General features: G+C 43.6%; 1 protein-coding gene across 1 annotated transcript in view; it reads right to left on the bottom strand.

Annotated features, from left to right (window-relative positions):
- ANAPC1 (anaphase promoting complex subunit 1) overlaps positions 1–24,261 on the bottom strand; it is an 87,603-nt gene that overhangs the window by 18,369 nt on the left and 44,973 nt on the right. The window contains exons 29-40 of the mRNA XM_083175997.1: positions 23,234–23,468; positions 19,548–19,639; positions 16,287–16,421; positions 13,352–13,434; positions 12,363–12,441; positions 12,056–12,130; positions 10,641–10,717; positions 9,271–9,361; positions 9,140–9,190; positions 8,569–8,762; positions 5,558–5,644; positions 3,217–3,334 (exon numbers count right to left, since the gene is read on the bottom strand). Of these exons, the coding sequence (XP_083032123.1) occupies positions 3,217–3,334; positions 5,558–5,644; positions 8,569–8,762; positions 9,140–9,190; positions 9,271–9,361; positions 10,641–10,717; positions 12,056–12,130; positions 12,363–12,441; positions 13,352–13,434; positions 16,287–16,421; positions 19,548–19,639; positions 23,234–23,468 (1,317 nt within the window). The remainder of the gene's footprint in view (positions 1–3,216; positions 3,335–5,557; positions 5,645–8,568; positions 8,763–9,139; positions 9,191–9,270; positions 9,362–10,640; positions 10,718–12,055; positions 12,131–12,362; positions 12,442–13,351; positions 13,435–16,286; positions 16,422–19,547; positions 19,640–23,233; positions 23,469–24,261) is intronic.

Below are 24,261 nucleotides of genomic sequence, written 5' to 3'. Positions count from 1 at the left end.
TCTTGTTAAGGCTTAATACATCTGCCCCATTATTAGGACGTCATAAAGAGAAGCGTACTTTCATTTTTTCTGGCATTTAAGACTTCATGTGGCTGCTTTGCATGTTCAAGCGTCCTGTGCAAACAAGCTGCTAGAACAGAGACAGGGCCTTGCAGCTGGTGGCAAGATTCCCTCCCCATCCTCCCTCCACCAATATCGTTTTACCTTTGCTACAATATTTAAACAGTGCTGTGCTACATGTAATACCCAAATACTATAAAGTGCACCTGTCTACACCAAGGAGTATGGGCGCTCTCTCTCTCTGGGGGTTATTCAGACCTGATCGCTGCTTTTTTTAGCAAAATGGACAAAACCATGTTGCACTACAGGTGGGGCAGATGTAACATGTACAAAGCGAGTTAGATTTGAGTGGGGTGTGTTCAAACTGAAATATAAATTGAACTATCGCTCAGCACGGAGGCTCAACTCGCCCCATGTGTACGGAGCATTAGTGTTAAGGACCCACCAGATGAAGACGTTGATGCTTCCGAACTACAAATATAACTAGCAGACTGCTGGAGAAATGAAACCATTGGAAAACAATGCCAAGGCCAACCCACATTTGAAACCTATTATAGTGTTTAAAGTGGTTCGGACACGCCTGCAGAATGGCGCCTAAGAGAATACCATATGGTAAGTACATAACACGCGCCTGGATGGATGGAAAAAAGCATGTGATGTGCCAACATGGCTAAAGCAGATTGCCCAAGACCTTCAACCATTGCACTTCCATATTGATGATGCCAAGCAAGCCGCCCTAAACCAATCCCTGTGTGGTTACTAGAGATTCCCTGCCTTTGGCTATCACAGTGCTGGCAAGATGAACCCTGCCGTCACTAATGACAATTAAGTCTAAGTAAGTACATTACTTATATTTTATGTACTGGTCATTCTAGCACCCTGCCTCTTTCAAAACCTATGCATTTCCTATTCCTGCCTGGGGTGTCACACTCTGCTGTGGAGCTACTAGCACAGGTCTGCATATCAGTGCTAAAATACAGATCGTACTGGAAGCACCACAGCAGAGAGCAACACCCCAGGCGGGGAAGAGGAACTGCAGGTTTTGTAAAATGCAGTGTGTTAGACAGAACACTATTTCTAAACACATTTTTAGGAATGACCGTGGAAAAAGTGCTGAGTCTTATTAAAGTTCCTGTATTGGGCACCACCAAATTATACAGTGCCGCACAGTAAGGATGGTGGCCAAGGCAGAGATACAGCTAGAGAAAGAGGGATCAGAGGTACACACAGGGAGAGGTGGTCAGAGAAAAAAATGTGGGGGGAGGAGGGGCATAGAAGCATATGAAGAGGAGATGTTAGAGGAACACATGGGGAGGCTGATGCCAGAGGTGCACATGGGAAGGGAGACTCAGAGGCACGCTTAGGGGAGGTAAGAGGCACATACCAGGAGGGAAGATCATAGGCACAATTGTGGAGGCAGTGATCAGAGGCATTCATGGGGACAGGGGCAGAGGTACATATGGGAAGGGGAGATGATGGATGCACATAGGTAGCTTGGTCAGGCAAGAGAAAAATATACATACAGTATGGGTAGTGGAAATAAGTGCACACATGGAGCTACAGTAGGAAGCAAAAGCACTCAGAGAGACAGCTCATAGCAACACTGTGGGAGAGGAGGCATTCATGGGAAAGATTTGTCTATGTAATTGATGACTCATGAAAGCAGGTAAAAGAAAAGCATAAAGGAGAGGTGGGACAGGATGAGCGGTGATTGTCTGAAGCCTTCTAATCGAGCACAGCTACTGCAGTACCACTCTTAGCCATTGTGTGCACTGTAGAGCACTACCACTCTTCTCTTACTGCATTTGTCACTAAATCCCCTTTCACACCAGAAAATGCAGGGACCCACCGCGATTATGGCCCAGGGATCAAGCCGGGGCATTCCCGGTTTGGCCTTCACACCAAAAAAGTCCCTGCATTTTCTGGTGTGGGAAGGAGGCGGGAATGCGGTGGAATGTATTCACCCTTGGTTGCCAGTCCTTGATGCAGGCCGGGGATCCACACAGGCGGTGGGCGCGGATGACAGGTCAGACGGCGTGAGCAGATGACGCAGCTCACCGGCTGCAGTGAGGGTGCCGTAGAGCTGCACCATCTTCATACACCACCTGTGCTGTCATCTGCATCCGCCACCTGTGTGGATCCTTGGCCTGACAGCACGCACCGAGGACCGGCAAACCGGGTGAGTACCCCTACCCCTTTCGCACCAGCCAGGATCCTGGGTTGAACTCGAGAACAACCCTGCTCCATTTTCCTGGGATTTTGGCCCAAGAACCTTACACACGCACTACTCACGGGTTGTTCCCAGGCCCAACCCGGGAATTAAGGCTGGTGTGAAAGGGGTATTACTATTTTCAACGCTATCTTGTTCACACAATGCCTACAAGTCTAATTCTGCATTTTCAGCCTTCTAGCTCTTTTCGTTAAGGAGATATTGCAAGGCATTTGGAAAAAAATGTCAACGCGGTTTTCTCAAAGGCGGAATAAGCTGGAGCAGATTTTTCAACGCTATCTTGTTCACACAATGCCTACACATAAACCTTCCTTGATCAAAGCTCTAGAAAATTACCACAACCACTTCAGATTTGTCTAGAGGATCTCGAGATTAGCCTGAACTAACATAAAACTTTATTATTTTATATATGGCTGTTATTTCCATAATGAGTTTTCAGTTATGACTCGTTTTACCAACTGAAATTTGCTCTTAATTCCCTTCAATAACTTCTCAATATAATGCAATGGTTATTTTTATTCCTAGAGGTGTTATTTGCCATTTTAATTAATTAAATATTTTAAAATGAGAAGGGAATAAAATCCAATTCCATAGAATCTTTATGATTGTATATGTGGCCCTAAGATAACGGCATCACCCCATGTTTGGTTGCATGAACAGGCTATACAATAATGCTGCAAGAGATCTACGAGTCAACCCTGAAGGTCAAACACTAATTTTACACTGATCTGGTCCTGAGAAGCTAAAACCGCCCCAATGTATGGCTAAGTGTGAGGAACAGGGAGTCGGGACTACACCTGCCCTCCTTCTAGACATCTGAACAGCAGAATTGTGTCATTTTATTGAGACATTGCCCTGATGAGGGGACATACTGACTATGCACATCTATGGGAAAATGAAAGTGTCCAATTAGCTTCCTTACAAACCTTGTATGTAACTTCCAAGAGCACATAGCAGGGCGTGCTTGTATCCACATCCACAGGGACCAGGAGCCTTGGCTCAGCAGCCAGGACATAGAGGTGACGTAACGCTTGCAAGTGATACCTATTTGCACAAACAGAAAATTATTTGGGGATATATAACGGTGAAATTTGGTACAAAAAAAATGTGAAAAACTCACGTCGACCTTTTGACTGTTGATCCTCCCATTGTCAAACTAATGCTTGAGTTGACCTTTCGACCCCATAGACCTTAGCCATGTCGACATTTTTCATGTGTCGCCCTAAGCCCTGTTGACATTTAGTGGCCAACCTAATGTAGGTTGTCCTTCAGTGTCAACCTAGTGACCATATCCCCTATATTATAGGTATTTTGTATTATTACTTCCTACAAGGAGTATTGTAGCCTACAATGAGCATCCTATACATGCTTTGTGGTTTCTATAAGAACACATTCAATATTAACTATACTAGTGTTATAAGAGCCACTAGTTAAACACAAATACTTACCGTATATACTCGAGTATAAGCAGAGTTTTTCAGCCCTTTTATTTTTGGCTGAAAGACCCCCCCTCGGCTTATACTCGAGTCAGTGGCTTTAATAACATGGTCACGGCTATAGTAACATGGCCGTCGGCCTCCTGCACTGAGGACATGTCTAGTGCAGGAGGCCTGGGCGCTACAGCAGGGCAGCGACGTGGAGTAAGTCAGCAGCAGACGCAGGAGCAGGTCAGCGGCGGCCGCGTAATACCCCTCCCACCCCCGTGGAACTGGTCAGCGACGTGGCGCCCCCCCCTACAGGTTGGGATCATTTGGTCTACAGCATGATGGTTGAGTGTCATTAGGTCGAAACCATTAGGTCGACATGGGAAAAGGTCGACATTGGTCTAGGTCCACATGGGAAAAGGTCGACATTGGTCTATGTCGACATGGGAAAATGTCGACATTGGTCTATGTCGACATGGGAAAATGTCGACATGGAAAAATGTCAACATGGTTCTAGGTCAAAAGGTTGTTAGTTCGACAGGTCATTAGTTCATAAATGCCTATATCGACAGCCAAAAGCTCGACATGGGGTTTTTCGCTGTTTTTTTACCTGAATGTCAACACAGTCGACATGCACACAGTTTCAAGTGCACCGCATCCGCTCACTATGCGTCGGGCACACTATTTTATTCTCCCAGCACGCCCTAGTGGATGGTAGGGCACGAAATAACGCCTGTCGGCACATGTCCACTCAAAAAACAGTGAAACACCCCATGTCAACCTTTTGAATGTCGACCTAGACATTGTCGAACTAACGACCTGTCGAACTAATGTCCTTTTGACCTAGAACCATGTCGACATTTTCCTATATCGACCTACACCAGGGTTGCCGACTTTTAAATGCTCCTCTCCGGGAGAAGCCCGGAGAGGAGACTTTCCTTACCCGATCGGGGGCGAGGCTTGACCATGACGTCATTAAGCCATTACGGGTAATAGGAGAAATTACTGATCACTGTGGAGGGGGCGGGGCTAAAATTACACGATTGTGCCATTTTAGCTCCGCCCCCTCCTCTGAGACCCGCGGATTGCGGCATTTACATGATTTTCGGGAGACTCCCGGGAATTCCGGGAGGGTCGGCAACCCTGACCTACACCCATGTCGACCTAATGGTGTTGACCTAATGACTGTAGACCAAATGACCACATCCTTCCCTACATCCCTGTAGAAGTTCAGCAGCAGCCACATGCAACCCTCCCAAATGAGCGGACACTGGAGGAGGTCGGCGGCGGTAGTCTGTGGTGTCCTATGCATGGGGAGCAGCCTGTGATGTCCAACGCAGGGGGGGCAGCCTGTGGTGTCCAACGCAGGGGGAGCAGCCTGTGGTGTCCAACGCAGGGGGAGCAGCCTGTGGTGTCCAACGCAGGGGGAGCAGCCTGTGATGTCCTGTTATTATGCAGGGGGAGCAGCCTGTGGTGTTCTGATATTATTATACAGGGAAATTTACCAGTAGCTGCTGCATTTCCCACCCTAGGCTTATACTCGAGTCCACAAGTTTTCCCAGTTTTTTTGTGGTAAAATTAGGTTCCTCGGCTTATATTCAGGTTGACTTATACTTGAGTATATACAGGAGACGCTCCTTCTCCCTACACAACACCCACCAGCTGTCACTACACAGTACCTGTAGCAAATAGCTTACACCAATGATATTCTCTGTTTGGATGAAAAACACAGTATGACCAACTTTTGGCTACTGCCAAATGACATAGAAAGACATAAACACTCCATTGCACATAAATAAATGGATTGTGAGGTTAACCAGGCCAATCAGTGAGTGGCATTTACCTGTTATCTGTACTGTGGACAGGAAAGTGCGGATAGAGAGCACACAGTAGGGCTGCTATAGAAGAATTGGAAGTGCTCAATGAATACCTGAAAAAAAGTACACAATCACATTATATAGTAGAAAACAAACCCACCAGAGACTATCCTAAAGGCACACCATACAATCAATATGCAGCGTGCTGGGACAGAAGACACTCACAAGGTCGCTGAAACCATATAAGTACGCTTGGAACAATAGTATCTGCACAGCTAAAAGCATCTACAGCCACGTGGGAAGTGGGACACAGGATGTGTTAATCATAACACAAGTATTAACTCATTTAACTTTCGGATGAGAAGATTTTGTGTGTGTTAATATTATTGTGGTTTCTTCATATAGATTTATATCTGTACTGTGGCCCTTAATGAGATAAAATCTAGAGTGAGATGGTCTGCTCTCTCAATTTGTGCCTTTGACAAAAAGGTATCAAGCTTTTGAGAAAAGGTGTAGATAAAGTACCAACCAATAAGCTTCTAACTGTTTTGTTGCATGCAGTTTTTGTAAAATAATAGTTAGAAGCGGATTGGTTGGAACTTTAGTTCTCTCCACGCTTTGATAAATGTTCACCCATGACCGATGTAAGTGAGGGGGGACACAAAGACTCGTTACAGGTTGGGGTATAGTACAAAACATTGACATACACAATGTCAACATTATGTCCATGTAGACCAGGCATGTCCAAACTGTGGCCCTCCAGCTGTTGTGAAACTACACATCCCAGCATGCCTTGCAATACTTTTAGCATTCCCTAATAGCAAACCTGTGTCAAGGCATGATGGGAATTGTAGTTTCGCAAACAGCTGGAGGGCCATAGTTTGGACATGCCTGATGTACACAGTGTGAATTTTGACATTAAGACCATGGCAGCATTCTGAAAGTTTCCATAATGATTGCATACCACAGATTAGTAGGAGGAGAACACTTGCCTTGGGTATAGGACGATATGGCAAACTCATGTGAATAATGCAGGGAGTACTAGGTGGCAGCCCTTGCCAATCTGCTATGCCACAGTTTCTCAAAATCGGTCCTCAGGGCCCCACCCATTTTAAAAAATCCACAGGTGGAGCTAATTATTTCACTTCATTCTGTGAAAAAACATGCACTGTGTGGGGTCCTGAGGACCTGTGTGCTATGCCGAAGCCTTGTACTCCCAACCTAATGGAGTAAAATGAACCATTATACCACAGGTTCTCAAACTCGGTCCTCAGGACCCCACACATTGCATGTTTTGCAGGTCTCACAGACTGAAAAGTGAAATAATTAGCTCCACCTGTGGATCTTTTCAAATGTGTCAGTGATTAATGAATGCACCTGTGCACCTGCCGTGTGACCTGGAAAACATGAACTGTGTGGAGACCTGAGGACCAAGTTTGAGAACCCCTGTATTATACGGATAGTGGGCTATTTACCTGGGCTGAAGCACTACGGCAAATTGCTTGACATACCCCACTGCAGGATCATCTATTAAATAACCTCACCCATCCGTGGGTCTCCAAAGTGACAGACAACTAGCAAATGCCAGAGCTGAGAATACAGCTTTGATATTTATGTTGTTGCAGAACTTTACAAATCAGGACGATATTTGTGTAAAAGGAAAACTACATTCACCTCATCCAAGGCGCCATCAAAGAACACTACATTTATGGATTATATAGTCACCAAAAAAATGGACCATACAAGAAAAAAATTCATGGTTCCTTAGACAGAGCTTTAAACGGTAAACTCTGTATGGCAATAGTTCAAGGTTAATGTCAAATTACAGTAACGGGTGCTGATATTTAAGATGAACGTGGTCCTTCATTCCATAATAGATATCAGATTTCTCTGGACCTTCAGCAAAATGAGTGCCGGAGAGAATAATCAAACTAATGCACAGGAATTAGACTCATGGATAACAGGCATTTTCCCATTTATTTTCTGTATTCAAATAACCTGTGGTCACATGCCCTGAAGCATCAATAGAAGAGTCTAAGATAGAAGCACAACTAATGGTGGTCTAAGATGGGCATCACTGGAATGACTCGCTACCTTTTGGACTGATATTACAGAGCACAGAGGACCACCACCAGGAGAGGGACAGGATATGCTGAAATGGGATGCAGAGGTTGCTGGAATAGGAAGAGTAAACTGGCAATTTTCAGTTTAGATGCCGTGAGATAGAAGCAGATATCCAACCCTGTACGGCAGGGGTGGGGAACCTCGGGCCCACGGGCCGTAAACGGCCCGCATAGCCAGTTTGTGTGGCCCACCCACCATCCCGTCTGTCTGTATTGGAGTCAAGGAAAGGACCGGAGTCTCGCGTGAGGTGGGGAGTGATGCAGGCGGGTGCGAGATCACGCGACAGCCGGGCGTCGACTGCAGTTACTGAGCGGCAGCCAGAGGGGGTAATCTGGATACTTTTAAAGGTGATAATTTTGATCCAACCCCTGAAAGGATTTCTTCCATTACAAATGGCCCGTCTATGAAAAAAGGTTCCCCACTCCTGCTGTACGGCTATGTGCGCGGTCCTAAATTTCAGAACATTTATCAGAACGAGTCTCTGATAGAGACTGCATGCTTTCAATATTAAAGGCATTATTACTGGAAGGGGTTTCAATGGGACTACAATGGTGCTGAAGCCTCAACTAATAGTCTGTGTTCCCCATACGGCAACAGAGAAAATTCCATAGTTACAGGACAGTAAAGAGCGTCTCAAGAAACACATTGTGAAATAATGTCCACATACAATATAGAATCACAAGAGTGCTAAGGTAAGTCTACAAGATCAGACTGAGGGGCACTTTATCACTGGCCAATCAACTCCGGTCTGTTAAGTTACAGGTTAGGTTTAAAAAGGGACAGCTAGGAGCTGATTGGTCAGTGATAAAGTACCTGCCACTTTATCACTGCTTCATACATCTTCCCCAATATTTCCTGAAAGCGGTACTTCTAAAGCTCTAGGACAGGATCCATATAAAAGACTGCAACTCACCTCCCACCACCCAAGAACAGAAGACCCAGTGCCATGTGGTGAGCCAGGTGGAAGCCATAGTTCATCTCCCCACCAGTCTTCTTGTGCATGAACCGGCATAACTGGAGAACTCTCAGATTGCCAGAGCCCGCCATCACCATGGACAGAGATAACAGCACCACGCTCAGACATGTCTCGAGGTTATAATGACCTGTCTTGGAGAGAGAGGGGAAGATATAAGAGAATACGATGTCTTCAATCTGTATGCCAAAACATTACAGAAGTTGTTTTTTTTTTTTTTAATGATTAACTTTGTAAATCATCAAAAGCAACATCAAGGCTTGTTGCCAATTAACATGTTAGTCCAAACCAGCAATCTAGGCTTGTTGATCACCAAACAGTACAGTAGCTGCAGTTCTCAATACAAAATAATACGTGACAGTAGCAGCACCTTCGTATAAACATAACAAACGCAAACAGGGCTGAGGCTATATTCATCGCTGCCACACAGTCACAGCTTCTAATTCTCACCAAGCAACATAAAATCGTTTGTTTCAGTGACGTAATGTTCCTGATGAAGATAACAACTTACTGTGGTACCAGCTTGTCCAGACAAACATTCAAAGTCTTTTGCAAATTTACACTGGGAAAAGAAACAAAACATCAGATAAGAGCACATTGGTGAGGAGGTTCTATTCGCAAGACGGTAAATAACGTTCTTACCAGGCAATTAAAAGCAGCCGAGTTTGCAGATCCGGCAAACCGGAATCCCAGGGCCAAGCAAGCTCCGGCAATTATGTAAACATGAGCTTGTCTGCAACAAGACGTATACAAATACATTAGCAGCAGAGAACTGGGACTGCAAGGCAAAGGCTGAGGTGTCATTTTACCCAGAAGATGGAAGACAAGCAACAAACTATGGCTGTGTGGACCATACACAGAAAGAGACATGGGTGGACATAATACAATAAGTGCAAACTGACTTCTACAGAAGTGGTGTCAAACGCATGACCCCTCCAGCTGTTGTGGAACTACACGTCCCAGCATGCCCTGCCACAGATTTTATATAATGGATTGCTAAAACTGTGGCAGGGCGTGCTGGGACGTGTAGTTCTACAACAGCTGGAGGGGTCATGCGTTTGACATCACTGTTCTACGGGGATTTTTTTTTTATGAAAAATGTACTGTACCCAAAAGCAACAAATCATATAACCTCCATTTTTATTTTAGAAAATAAAAGAAAATAACCAGTAGCTGCAATGAGTTAAGTCAAAGATAGGGCCTGATTCAGATGTGCTTGCTAGGCAGAGTATATTCTGTAGCTAGCGAGTGATGAACGCCTGCGAGAACACATTCCCTTACATGCTGCCGAAGGGGACAGAAATCATTTAGCGGCCACGGAAAATAAAAGGTGAGTGAAAACTGACTTATGTCAGCCGAAGATGGGCGGACGGTGGCGTTGTGTGACATCAGCTGCCTGCCACAAGCAGGCATCGGCCCACCTGCGTTCCCAGGGAATGCCAAGTGGTTTCGTGGGGATGACCATAAAAAAACGCTGGGTGGTTCCCCTGCTCCGGTCCAATGTCCGTTCCTACCCGCCCCCTCTGGAGCGAACGGCCCGGATAGTCCGCTCCTGGGGTTTGCACATGTGCATAAACGCACATGTGCAGACCCACCACTGTCGCAACATGGCAGAACTCAGCCCATAGTACCATGTATATTACTCTTCAGAGGACAGGAGAAACATTTGAATAATTCATTATTCAGCATCTCCCTGTGTACTTAACATTTTGTAAGTAGATACAAATTACTTTACTAAATATTTATAACATCATCAATATTTCTAATGTCTAGCTACCACAATAATAGGACTGAACTAGACTAGCCACACACGTTAGTGGGACATAAACAACAAAATAGTGAACCCAGATCAACAAATAGTTTGGTAGAATACGCAGCAATAGCTGCACCTGGCTGTCTTGATTTCCATTCTGTTTTATTAGAATGGCATACTTTGATACTGATCTGAAATGAAATAAAATGGTGATGGTAAATGTTCTCCTGATGGTCTTGGAACTGCTCCTGATACTTACGCCAGAGTTTCCAGGTTTAAATCCTCAGATACAGGTTGCTCGGCTGCATGCAGTGAAACGCTGTTGGCTGTGACGATCTACAACAAAACATTTTTTATTTCAAGTGAGTGAAGTGTAGATTGTTTCGTAAAACACAATCTAAGGGATGTTCAATCCCTGATCACATCGAAAACGGATTACAGCTTTACAATACAGATAATCTGACAAAATAGTTAGGAAACTATATAATCCTGTGACCATTGTGAAATAAAATGTCTTCCAGTATATTGTTACGTCCACTTATGACATACTCTAGTGGAGAATGAAGTATTTACAAATGTGCTAAGGGAGGACCATCAAATAGGTCATCAGCCCTGATCAATTCCAGAAAATCTACTTCTAAAATCACATGCTCCTAATTGTATTTACATTGTTGCCGAAACAGATATATTTTGGGAAAAAAGTGTTCGCAGGAGAATTCAAAATTTTGAGGATTTTCAAAAATAAACGGAGGCTTTCGAATGCATCATATGTATGATCTCCGGCTCCGATCCGCACATCGGATCAAATGGAATGTCAATACGGGTCCGATTTGGCCACTTTTCACGCCATCCTTCGGAATCAGGTGAAAACAGGCCAAATTGGACCTGTGTCTGGGCACCTCTAACCTTCCCAGACAAAGAAAGAAGAGGATATCTGCAAAGCTGTAGCCACAAGATACAGAGATGAAGAGAGCCCAAAGGGAAAATAAACAAAAACCTTTCACATTTATTTTGGGCAGACCACGAGGAGCAGGCATCGCTGCTGCTGGCCTCATAAAAGGTCTCCATAGCGTCCTTTGGTGGGCTAGCCTGGAAAGCACATCAAGGAGGAAGTGCTGTAGGGATCAACCCCTCCTCTAGGGGCCCAGCACACCACTTTCTGCACCCTCTCTACCTATTGCATTGCTGCCACAGAGCCCAAACCTAAATATCACCATTGGGGACCCTGCACCCGCTCCTCTTGTGCATCTCCCAGCATGGGTAGTGCATTACCTGGCAGCTGCGCCTTTGTTGCACAGTCTGCTGCTGGCAATTTAAAATTACAGTGGTTGCCATGTGCATCAATAACACAAGTGTCCAGCTCCAGCTGGCAATGCAGAGCTTCCTACCAGGCTTCCGAGATGGAAAAGAACTTGAGATTTTATAAGTGCCCAATCTCGTTCCAGTGTGCTCACTGAACGATACAGAAAATGTTGTAAGTTAAAGTCAAGTAACTCAAAATATAAAATAAAGTTTTAAGCTTATTTTCACATGGGGAAATAACACTTTTTTTCTTCAGATTAGAAAATACCAGGATGAGGGATGTGATGGGCCAGTTCCCAGCCTTACTCTAAATACAATGGAAAACATGAGCTGTCCAGAATGTGTACGCACCTTGAAAAAACATGTACTTACTTGGGGCACATTGCTGTTCACCCATTGTGAATTGGGGAGAATGTCATCCCATAAAATAAGACATCTTGCAAGAGTCTGTAATAAAAAATAAAAAAAAAACATAGTGCAGAAGAGATTTTTGAGGAGGTTTACTTCTACTTTACAAATCAGTAATTGGATAACAATTCAAGGTCATATAAAATGCTGAGAGAGTCAACATATTTATAAAGTGTTACTGATTTTCAGCCCAACATTACCAGCTTTGGATTTATTTACTGATCATGTGCATAATTATAAGCGTGTAAGTAAGGAAAGAAGAATTTCATACTCTTAATAGAAGGAATTCTGGTTTAACAAAGTCGAGTAAGTACATAGTATCTGGAGCTCGAAGCCAATCAGCAATTGACCTAAAAAGACAAAACAAAAATAAACAAAAAAATATTTTCCAGCATACATGAGACAATTAATCATACAACCAGTTCTAGGCTTCATAGTGAATACAATGGTGATGAAATAAGGCTATAATTTGAATGAACAATTCAGTAGTTTTACTATTATCCTCTTTATAAATATTTTTTAAATATGTCCAACAGACCTTGTCTGCAGCATTATGCCTTGTTAGGGAACGAGACTAGCATGCAGCCTTGCTACAACACCATGGGCCTGTGATGTCCCAACAGTTCAACAAAATAAAGTTTCAACTTTTTGAACTTCAGAATGTTTCTTTATACCCCTTTTACACCAAAACGCTAGGTCGGATCTGGGTTTGTGGGGCCAGCTTCAACCCGGGTGTGACCCGGATTTTGTTACCTTTTACACCGGCAAATTTCACCTGCACACCAAACCCCCAGCGGAGGAGGTTCCTGAGCCGGCGCTTGGAAATGACATCTTCTCCAAGCACCCGGACCGCCACGCTGGGGGCAAGCACAGCACCAAGGTAAGATGCTGGGCTGCCCCCAGTAACCCATCCGTGAGGTGAATAGATGCCGCACACAGGCATCTATGTGCCTCCTCCCTGCCTCCGCTGCTGTCTGCAGAGTACAGCAGCGGAGGCTGTGTGTGTGTGTCCCGTCCAACCTGCGGACGGTCAGATGACCTAGCGTACCCATTTACACTGCCCTCTAACCAGGTCCTGCCCGTGTTCTACCCTGGTCAGGACCTGGGTAGAAGTCCCGTGTAAAGGAACACAAGTTAACCCCTTTTACACCACCACTGACTCAGGTCCAGGAGGGAAAAACCTGTGTTTTTGCAGCGGTGTAAAAGGGGTATTAGTAAGGATATTCATCCCTAAAGCATCCTGTTTTTCTCCACTGTTACCTGTTGTTAGTTTTTAAGTAGATCATAGCTAATGCCAGCGTTGCTCCAGGACATGTGACATCCACATTGATGGTGTCTCCTTCCTGTAAAAACAGTGAAATGAAAGACAAGCTGGAACAATTTAACCCTGTATAAACAATACAGAGTCATTCACGATTAACATCCAATAGATGAAAAATATCTAGGTCACAGCACACACATTACAGGAACAGCATTACAAACAAACGGCAACTCTGAAGTGTAATGTATTTCTTGGCACGCCAGAAAATGAGCTTGTCAACTTTCTTGGGCATGAACATTTACATTTTAATGAGAGTCCAGAAGATACAAAATAAGCTTAAACCATAGTAATCTGAGGCATTAACATTTAAATAATCAAGTCCATTTTAACATTTTTAGCTTGTAATAGGGCACCCCAGAAACCATCCAAGAATAATAGCACTTTTTTCATAACATACTAAAATAGATTTACACTCTGGGGGTTATTGTGGTTCACTTGCAAAGGCAAATTCCTTCTCAAATGGACAAAACCATGTGCACTGCAGGTGGGGCAGATGTAATATGTGCAGAGTCAGATTTGGGTGAGTTATTTCATTTCTGTGCACGGAAAATACAGACAGCTTTATTTTTACAGTGCAATATAGATCTCACTGGTTTTAATATTCTGGTGCTTGGGTTCCTGACGGTCAAAATGCATACAAGTTCCTGTTTCACCAGATACAATATATCTGTAATGCTTGATATACATATATATATATATATATATATATATATATATATACAAAATATTTCTTAGATGGACAAAACCATGAGCACTGCAGGTGAGGCAGGTGTAAAACCCCACCCAAATCTAAGTATCTCTGCACAAGTAACACCTGCTTCACCTGCAGTGCACATGGTTTTGTCCATCTGAGAAATATTTTGTCAGAAAGAGTGAACTAGAATAAGGGCCACAGTTCCTGCTAGAGCCTGCACAAAAATAGCCCTGTATATATATATATATATATATATATATATATATATATATATATATATATATATATATATATATATATATATATATATATATATATATATATATATATATTTACAAGTGTCCCTGGAGTGAAATATTTAATATATTCTTTTGCCAATGTTGTTTGTGCTTGACCAATATTTACATTTTGTTTTGTATTTTTCATTCTTACAATAAATAATTTTGAAAAAAATAAATTGCTGACTGACATTCTGGTGGATTTGGAAAGTATTGTAACCCTAAGCCACCCCTCCCCCAGCCTATCCCCACCAAGCCACACACATACTCATAAAGAATTCTGCACAATAATAAGAAAGCACAAATCTGTAAAGATAACTGTAGTTTGCAAAGCAAATTGTAGAGCCCATTAATAGAACAGTAGACTCCTACATTATTTGTTTAAACAGGTAACTATAAGTCTTTGACAGTTGTCTGGTTTCAGTGTACAGAGATCATTAACATTTCCTAGAACTCTGGAAGTTTTGCAACATACAGGAAGGAAAGAAATAGCTTTTGTTGGAAACTGTCAAACAGCGCAAGCAGTGTAGCAATACAAATGTGTTCACAATCATCTATCCTCCATGAGATACAAGTTGCATTATACATAACAAGCAAGATCCATGTTACTAATGCCAGGCATCTTTTTTGAGACCACAATTAATTTTAAACAAAAGAGAGGTTTTTTTTTTTAGACCTTTTCCACTAAATAGCATCTTATTTGCAAAATGGAATAGAATGCACAAGCAGCTTCTGCTGATGAAAATGATATGCAGCAAATATATGTTCAGTGCGCGACTGCATCTGCATAAGAAATAGAACGTTAAATTGTCTTACTGGAAAACAGCGTAATGTAGTATATCTTATGCATATACAGAGACAGTCACACACTGCTGGTTGCGCCATGTGCTAGAACTAGAATGGATATTGGATATTTAATGCAAAAGTAGGCTAGATGTACGTAGACATGTGTATGATAAAAGGGCTACTGGACAATAATAGAGAATTCTCCTACAATCCTGACCAAGCAGCTAAATCAGTGTTAAGATTGTATTTGTGAAGGACTGACTTGTGAAATGTTATGGTGTCCTTACACTTGTGCGATCGGATGCTATTTCCCATGGCATCCGATCGCACCAAAAAAGTGCTTTTTTCCAACACCCAATCGGGTGCTGGAAGAGGGCTGGCGTGTGACGGTAGTAGCGGCGGGCGCCAGAACTTGAATTTTTTTTTATTTTTTTCTCAAAAGACTGGGTTCAGCCAATTAGAGGGCTGCCCAGTGTTTTTGATTTTTTTTTTTATTCTGCTGCCCGCCAGCCCTGCTACACTCCACAGATCGCATTACGAGCAATCGCATGTGGTAAGAAACCACATTCAATCGCACATGCAATGCAATAGATATAATGTGCAGCATTATACCATTTGCCATTTGACACGTGCCATTTGCCGCTGCAATTTATGAGTATGGGCACCATTTGTGTTATCACCAGATTAAAAGAGATGCAGGTTGATGCAGGACCAGGAACAGACCCTGTGTATTCCAGCTAGAACAGATCCAGGGTAGTGTATACAAATCACATTAACCTAGAAACTACAGTTCTTCCAAAGCAGCACAAAATACACAACTGATTCTGGTCATCAAGAAACTGTAGAAATCCCCTGATGGCTGCATGGTACTTACAAAAATAGGTACTTATGTATTATCTGGGCTCCCATGTTAAATGCACCCCATTTTTTCATACCCCTACTATCCAACTACGCATGGAGTTGATTTTATATAGTGTGGCGAGCGTAGCGAGCCACCGTGCCCGAAGCGTGGCGAGCGCAGCGAGCCCCGCAAGGGGACGCGGTCTCATAAGAAAAACGGGAGCCCAGATATTACATAAGTACCCAAAAATAATTTAATTCAGGAAAGTCGCTTACCTTGATCTGGTAACTTGGTGACTTATGTTTCTCTCGGTTGACACCCACATGCGACCTTTTGTGCCCTCCCACCATATACTGGTACAGCTGCTCTGGAACATTCAGGTCAGACATGCCTATCAGGTTACTTCCATGCTGGAATAGAACAGAACACAATTGTTAAGGCTAGGCACTTACCTAGCAGGTAAACCAATTATAATACAGATGTGTCCACTTCCACCTATCTTCAGATTGTACCAAATAGCCCAGTCTGGCGCTCCACAGGCGCTACACCATGTGTCCCACAACTCACTGTTGTACTGAATAGGTGTTTATTCACATGCCTAACAAAGTATAATGCATGAGTACCGTGGGTGACAACACTGCATGCAGCTGCACTGTGCAACTCAGACGCTAAACTGAGTGAGAAAAGAAAAAGCCTGAGGACCGATATGAATAAGCCCTGCATCTTATAAAAGAAAAAATCCAACTATCGCCCGATCGGAAGTAAAAAAAAAAAAAAAAAGGATCTCCAGAAAAGGGCAAAAAGTACAGTACGGCGATGTTGAATATACGTCTAAGCCCTGAAAAATTGCTGGAATTCTACCCACGGCATCAAGTGTTGCATCTCCAAATATCTTTATATAGGCTTTATGTCTCCCTTAACTTCAAACGCTCAAGTCTAATTAATCGCTTTTGTCTAATTAAATGCTCCAGCCTAATTAACCCCAGCAGCAGCCAAAATGGTTCTGGCAAGCACCTGCCACTACATGAAACAACATATAAATGTGTCCTCATACATCTAGCCTCAATCCGCTATGCACAGCAAGATGCCTGGTGTGATTGAGCAATGTCAGAACGAATGTCTATCGCTCCAGTGTATACCCAGCTTAGCATACACCAATACCTGCCCTTAGTGAAGCCACGTCATTGCAGGGACAGAAAGTTCATTTGTTCACTTGGACAAAGAAATCTATACAATAATTCCACACGGTGTGTCCCAAAGAAGACTTGAGCCCAAATACTCTTCCCCCAACCCTCACATATGTCTCCCACTCCAGATGGGGCAAAGAGAAGAATTCACTGGAAATAATATCTGAAACAGATGTACAAACCTAATGGACTGGGCCTAAATTCACCTACTAAGGATACAATGGAATAAGTGGTGTCAGGACCAGTAACACAAGTAGACTATTTCCTGTCCAACCTCTATAGAGCAGGAATATAGATGCCCGTCATAATAACAGGTAAAAAAAAACCCACACACCTAATACACTGCATACAGACTAATCACCTACTAATAGTTCTTTGTTTTGGACCACACCCACATGACAACTGGCAAATCTGTAACCATTTTCTAACTATAATCAATTTAGCGATGTCATAATGTGGCTTTGCATATTGATACACTACATGGCAACAGAACATACAAAAATAGATCTAAATGGAGAGCCAACTGCCAGGAAGTATGCCAAGATCCTCCAAATGCTCTTAGATATATTCATGAAAGTGCTATTATACTGTATGCAATTACATGACGCAGAGAGATCCCCAGAAACAGAGACGCCAGGATGCGGCCCGGCAGCTTAATCATATCTTTGCAAATATATGCAAACTATGATATCTGTATTTCTATAATTATGTAGTATTTACATCTCATATGCTGATACTTTTCCTGTGCTGGGAGTATATTTTTCCTTTGTTACTAGAGTATCCCCTTTCTTTCATACACCTGAGAAGAACAAATAAATGAGGAGCCGGCGGCCATGTTTCTGTAGCCGCATACATATGTGCCTATAGGAACATGGCCGTCGACAGTGGAGGAACAGGTAAGGCGGCCGCGGTGGGGTGGGTGAGAGGAGGTGGCCTAGGCAGGAGCTGAGACACACTGCCCTGCGTGCTATCTCCTCGCGCGGGCCACATGACGAGGTCTGGCGGGCCGGATTTGGCCCGCGGGCCTTGTGTTTGACGCCCGTGCTGTAAGCTAATCAAGCAAAACCCTAAATGGATAACAGTGGTCACATGTACATACTAGACACATGGTATAATTGCTGTGCAACTTCAACTGCAATGTCTAATACAAAACACACAATAGTAAATGTAGAAAAATCAAACCTCTTGATAAAAAGCCATTCACATTACTGGCACGAGTATGGTTACTGTACAAAATGTTATGTGGGCAAAGGTTGCCCTCAGATCAAATGGCCACAGAGAATTGCTATTGATAGCAATAATACTAATGGAAATATCTATCCCCAAAAAACGGCACCAATATACACCTGCATTATTACAAGTACCATAAACTAAACAAGGCTTGGTCTGGAACGCATACCGCAAAGCATGCTGGGACCGAGATGACTCGGAAACTGGAAATGCTACACACGTGGGAAGCATAAGCATCCACCAGTGTTTAAAAACCAGCAATGGAGACCGCACAGATTGATACACTATCTCTGAGGAAGCCGCTGTTGCTGAAAAGTAGGTGGGGAAACGCGTTAGCCAACTTGAAAAGCACCAAAGAGGTCACCCATTAAGACCTGAACAGCACCCATATAAGTAGCTGTGAAACCACAAAATAAAAAAGAGAGCTGCAGATACTGGGCACTGGCACCAGCAGCCGGGAGTCACGGAGGGCGAACAGCCTGAAGGGTATGCAAGACATCTACAGGTAGCCTTTACTTTGTCTGGCCAGACTGGAAGTCTGCAATATTGAACGCACTATTAATTACTAACAGGAGACTGAACTGATTATTACCCACTAACCCTGGACAGTGAATTTAATTTACTATACTAATGGCAGAGTTCCACTGATACCTATCACTGGTATACTAATTAATGCAAAATGGGAATCCTGACTAACATCTAAAACTATAAGTATCCTAATCAGGAAATGTGCCAGCAACTTTCACGTTTATTTTTTTTAATAAGAGTCGACTGATTAAAATCTTCATGTTTTTTCTTCTTTTTTTTTTTTAAATACTTTATTGTTATTTTTCTTCTTTTTGGTGTGCATATCTCTAAATAATTATGTAATAATTGTGTGTAGTGTCTGTTGATTGTTTTAATAAATTATTTTATTTTATGAATATACGTATTTGTTCCCGTGCGCAGTGATTTATCTTGTTTTTTACCTTCTAAGATCGTGGGGTTTGAACACCTCATATTATCACAGCAGCAAAATAATCTGCTGTGATAATAATACAATATAATCCTGACTATTGGGTCGCAGCGCCAGACCACCTTCTGTTATATTCTTATCTGCCATTCGTATTAGTATCTTACCCCAAGGCACACCATACCCAAAGCCAGACCAGCTGCCAGGGAATAGGATTCTCGGTCCGTGCAGTATTCCATTTCAGGCCCTGGAGGGCGACCTATAAGAAACATATAAATAAATCAAATTAGCAGACATAGGTGCGGCGCCCGGAAAGGAAAACGGCTTGAACACTGGTGTAAAACAATGTTTTAGTTCCTAGAACTGTTTTCAAGATTTTGGGGGGTATTCAATGTCAGGGGCACGGCTGTCGAGCTAGCGCGACAGCCGTGCCCCTGTCCCGTTCTCGGTGAGCTCGCCTGGAGCTCGGCAGTCGGAATTCAATGTCCCGGCCGCCGAGCGGCGAGAAGGGGGCGTGGCCGCGAGTTGCGGCCGGGAAGTGACGAGCTGCAGCCGGCAGCTCGTCACTTCCCGGCTGTTCTCGGCAGAACGAGCCCGACAGCTAGAGATGTCGGGCTCGTTCTGACAGGAAACCCTGTTCAATGCTGTCGGGGAAGACAGCATTGAATAGGGCCCGTCGAGCATCTCCCCCACGGGAGATGCTCGACGGCGATTGAATCTCCCCCTATGACTTGAAATAAAATTAGAAACAAATGTTACCTGTAACGAGAATACAAACAGAATCCATAAATTATGGCTAAATGGAAACCCATTCAGTAATACCATGTAAAGGACAGCAAATTCAAAAAGTGTATAAATATATATTGAATTATATTTATCAAATAAAAGAGCCCTGCTCTTCCTGCTCCTCTGCGTGCTGAGAGCATCCTCCCCCCACCACACTGCCTGGGGCCTGCTCCCTGCACTTCCCAGGAAGGAGTCACAAAAGGTGGTAATCTTTCTCTGCAGCCAGGTCTGTAGAGCTCACTGACAGCCACAGCCTGCCAGTGGTGTTGTCTCCGCAGCTTCACCATGAACGAGTTCACATGCCTGGAGACTTCATCCTTGCCAGTGGAAAGAGCAGCCGCTGTAGTCTGGGACAACGGACCAGCGGCCCCCCAATAAGGGAAGAGAGGTACACTAGCTGTACAAGCCATCTGCCTATTAAGGAGGCCAAACTTGGAGCACCGTTATAGGCCCTTATTCTGGTTCACTCGCAAATGCAAATTCCTTCTGAAATGGACAAAACCATGTGTACTGCAGGGGGGGCAGATGTAATATGTGCAGAGAGATTTAGATTTGGGTGAGTTATTTTGTTTCTGTGCATGGAAAATACAGACTGCTTTATTTTCACACTGCAATATAAATCTCACGTTGAAATGAAAAACCCACCCAAATCTAACTCTCTCTGCACAAGTTACATCTGCCCCACCTGCAGTGCACATGGTTTTGTCCATTTGAGAAGGAATTTGTGAGTGAACCAGAAACCCCACAGTGTCAGGTATGGGGGTACCTCACTCATCAAGAATTCTTTCATCCAATACCAGCACTTAAAGGTATACATTGCTGATTTCACCAACCATTTGCTCACCATAATATAAAATGAACAGATGTGTGGGTTTACATTTAAATAATACTCCACTCAGTTTTATGGGTACTTGTTTCCTTGCACGGTGCCCCCGGTGTCCATCGTAGGACATCTGATCGCATCGCATGCTATATAGCTGCATATGATGCATGCGATGCGTTTTTTGTACAAGCACTGATGGGTGCATACAACGTTAAATGCACCCCCACTATCAACGCAAACCCGAAGTGCAAACCCAAAGCGTGGCGAGCGCAGCGAACCTGCGAGGGGCGGCGGTACGCGTCCTCTAACCTTTTCATACCCCCACTATCCACATCGGCGTGGAGTTGATTCTAGATAGTGTGGCGAGCGCAGCGAGCCACCGAGCCCGAAGCATGCCAAGCGCAGAGAGCCCCGCGAGGGGACGCGTATTACTTTACATGTATTCCGTGTCCGCTCGCCACACTATCTAAAATCAACTCCACGACGACGTGGATAGTGGGGGTATGAAAAAGTCAGAAGACGCGTACCGCTGCACTCACCACGCTTCGGGTTGGCGTTGACAATGGGGGGCTATTTAACATTGTAAGGACCCATCAGGGTGCTTGTACAATCAAAAATCGTATACCATCGCATCCTATGCCATTGTATGGCATAGGATGCGATATTTTATTGTACAATATCGCGTCGCATCGTATACCATATTTAGTGTTATGGTATACGATGCGATGGGCGCCGTGCTAGAAACCAAGTACCGTTTTAGGTACTTATGTATTATCTGGACTCCCATGTTAAATGCACCCCATTTTTTCATACCCCTACTATCCAACTACGCATGGAGTTGATTTTATATAGTGTGGCGAGCGCAGCGAGCCACCATGCCCGAAGCGTGGTGAGCGCAGCGAGCCCCGCGAGGGGACGCGGTCTCATAAGAAAAACGGGAGTCCAGATATTACATAAGTACCCCGTTTTATGCTATTGAAAAATACCTTTATTAATACCAGTTGAAGCCCAAAATTGGGCAAGTCAATAGATATTACTGCTCTCATCAGTGATTGTTTTTATGTTTTGTGAATGTATCACATTATTTTGTGTTATTTTGATACCCTCAGGAGGCTTCTGTATGTTTTTTTATATGCTGCTAAGAATAAATTTAATTTATTAAAGTGTATAAATTATACCTAAAACAGAAGCAATCACAGTAATTCATATTTCCATTGATTATTCGGTACTTGCTTAGTTTCACGGCGGCATCATGGCCACACGTCTGAGTCCCCTTGCAGGGCTCGCCAACGCTACGGGCTCAGTGGCTTGCTACGCTCGCCACACTATCTAAAATCAACTCCATGCCAATGTGGATAGTGGGGGTAAAAACTATCCACGTTGGCATGGAGTTTATTTAGTTTATTTTAGAAAGTTTGTCGAGCGCCGAACCCGGAAGTAGCGCGTGGCCATGCTGCCGCTGTGAAACTAAACAAGTACTGATTATTCATATGTAAACAAATTGAGACAAAGGAGGGTATTAAATTGATCCCGTTTTTTGGCCAGCCGAAAAAACGGGAATAATTCGACTATTCAATTGCGGATGTTTTCACCCATTTTTTTTTTTATTTTTCACATATACCTTTTCATTTGTGTGTGTGTGTGGGGGGGGGGGGGGGGGGTTCGGGTGGGTGGGTTGGCGGGGGGGAGAGTCGAAAAGGCATCTTCAAAAAGTACCTACAAACCGAGCACCAGCGCCTGTAATTTAACCGAAAACAAGTGGATTGGCCAGTAATTTGCCGATCCACATTGATTAGGCTGAATCGAAATTTGGCCTAAAAAAATGGCAACAGTGCTGATTTTTCTCCTGGGTGAACAACATACAGTAAGTTGTATATTGAATAGACAGAATCACTGCATACTTACTATAGATACAATTTTGAACAAGTCTTTTTACAGATGGCAGATAAGCGATGCTGACAGAGAAAGAAATGCTCTAACAGTTTTTTAAAGTGCTACATAATATAGGAAGCTATAACAAACTAGTGGAAAATGTTCTGTAGAACTAATGGATAATTTTCCATTTTTTAACAAGCTGCCATTGCCCAAAAATTATTTTCCTTCATTTAAGGCAACCAGCAGCAAACTGGTTTGTAAATAAGACCCTTATAATATTCAGGAGAGCCCCAGAGTGCCATTTAAGCAGCATTAAATACATGTACGGGAGATAAGAATTTGCCATGTGCTGTGAAGGTCATGTTTTACCTATTTCAGCGAGCAGCACCTCTGCAATATGTCTGTGTGCGGTTCCCTGGTACACCAGACCGATGCCAATCACAGCAGCCACCTGCACATTATGTGGCACATCCAGTTCAGTAGATGTGGGTGGTAAGAGAGCTGGGATGTGAATGCTGAGCAGCCGTGTAATTGAAATGTCCATTGTACCAAGTTTTGCTGCTGAAACCCCAAGCAGCAGGCCAATGCTGGTCATCTCATGACCCTGTTATGAGAGGAGAGAAGAAAAATGCAAATAACAATAGAAAACGAATGGTAGTCTAGAAATTCTGAATGGAACCCTTTCTCAGTAGCTCCCAAACTTTTTTTGCATCACAGAGAAACACACTCACAGTAAACTAGAGCTGCAACTTTAACAGCACAGTAGTTTGCTTTTAAACTTGTAAAAAGCCTTATATGGGGGCTTCTTCAGATGTGGTTGGAGGCAGCAGTGATAGCTCTGAATGTAAATGCTGAAGGAGGTATCCATTACAAGTAGCAGAACTACTGCTGCAGTAGTGATCTGAGCTGCGTCCTGTGGCCACCCTTTCCCAGCACTCAAGCGGCATCAGATTGTCAATCACTGACAGTCTGATGCCGTACTGTGTAGCATGTCTCAAGACCCATCCACGCACATGCAGAATGGGCCGTGCGCATTCACAAAGTACTGAACACTGGTGCATCAGGGCCCAGTTCCTTTGGGATCTGAATTAGCTCCACGAAGCACAACAGAATATGACGTCAAAAAAGGCCTTTGATAAAGCTACCTGGTGTTGCGAAACGAACAAGGGCCTTGTGCTTTGCACCACTTCATCACTTGAACCAAGAGTGTCTGAACCAGCCCCAGAGACCATCTTTTGCAAAAACTAAACGCTGACTATTTGGAGACCACCATACCCCAATGACTTTGCATATACTATGGGATAAAGCGACATCCTTACATATAGGTCCTCCAGTGGCTGATTGGCAAACTTCCAACCATCACACTGCCGCCACCACACTGCTTTAGGAATCCATTG

Source organism: Crinia signifera, chromosome 3, assembly GCF_055691185.1.
Source record: "Crinia signifera chromosome 3, ASM5569118v1, whole genome shotgun sequence".
Lineage (NCBI taxonomy): Eukaryota > Metazoa > Chordata > Amphibia > Anura > Myobatrachidae > Crinia > Crinia signifera.
Note: the sequence above shows the minus strand (reverse complement) of the source record. Positions and strands in the feature narration are given on the sequence as shown.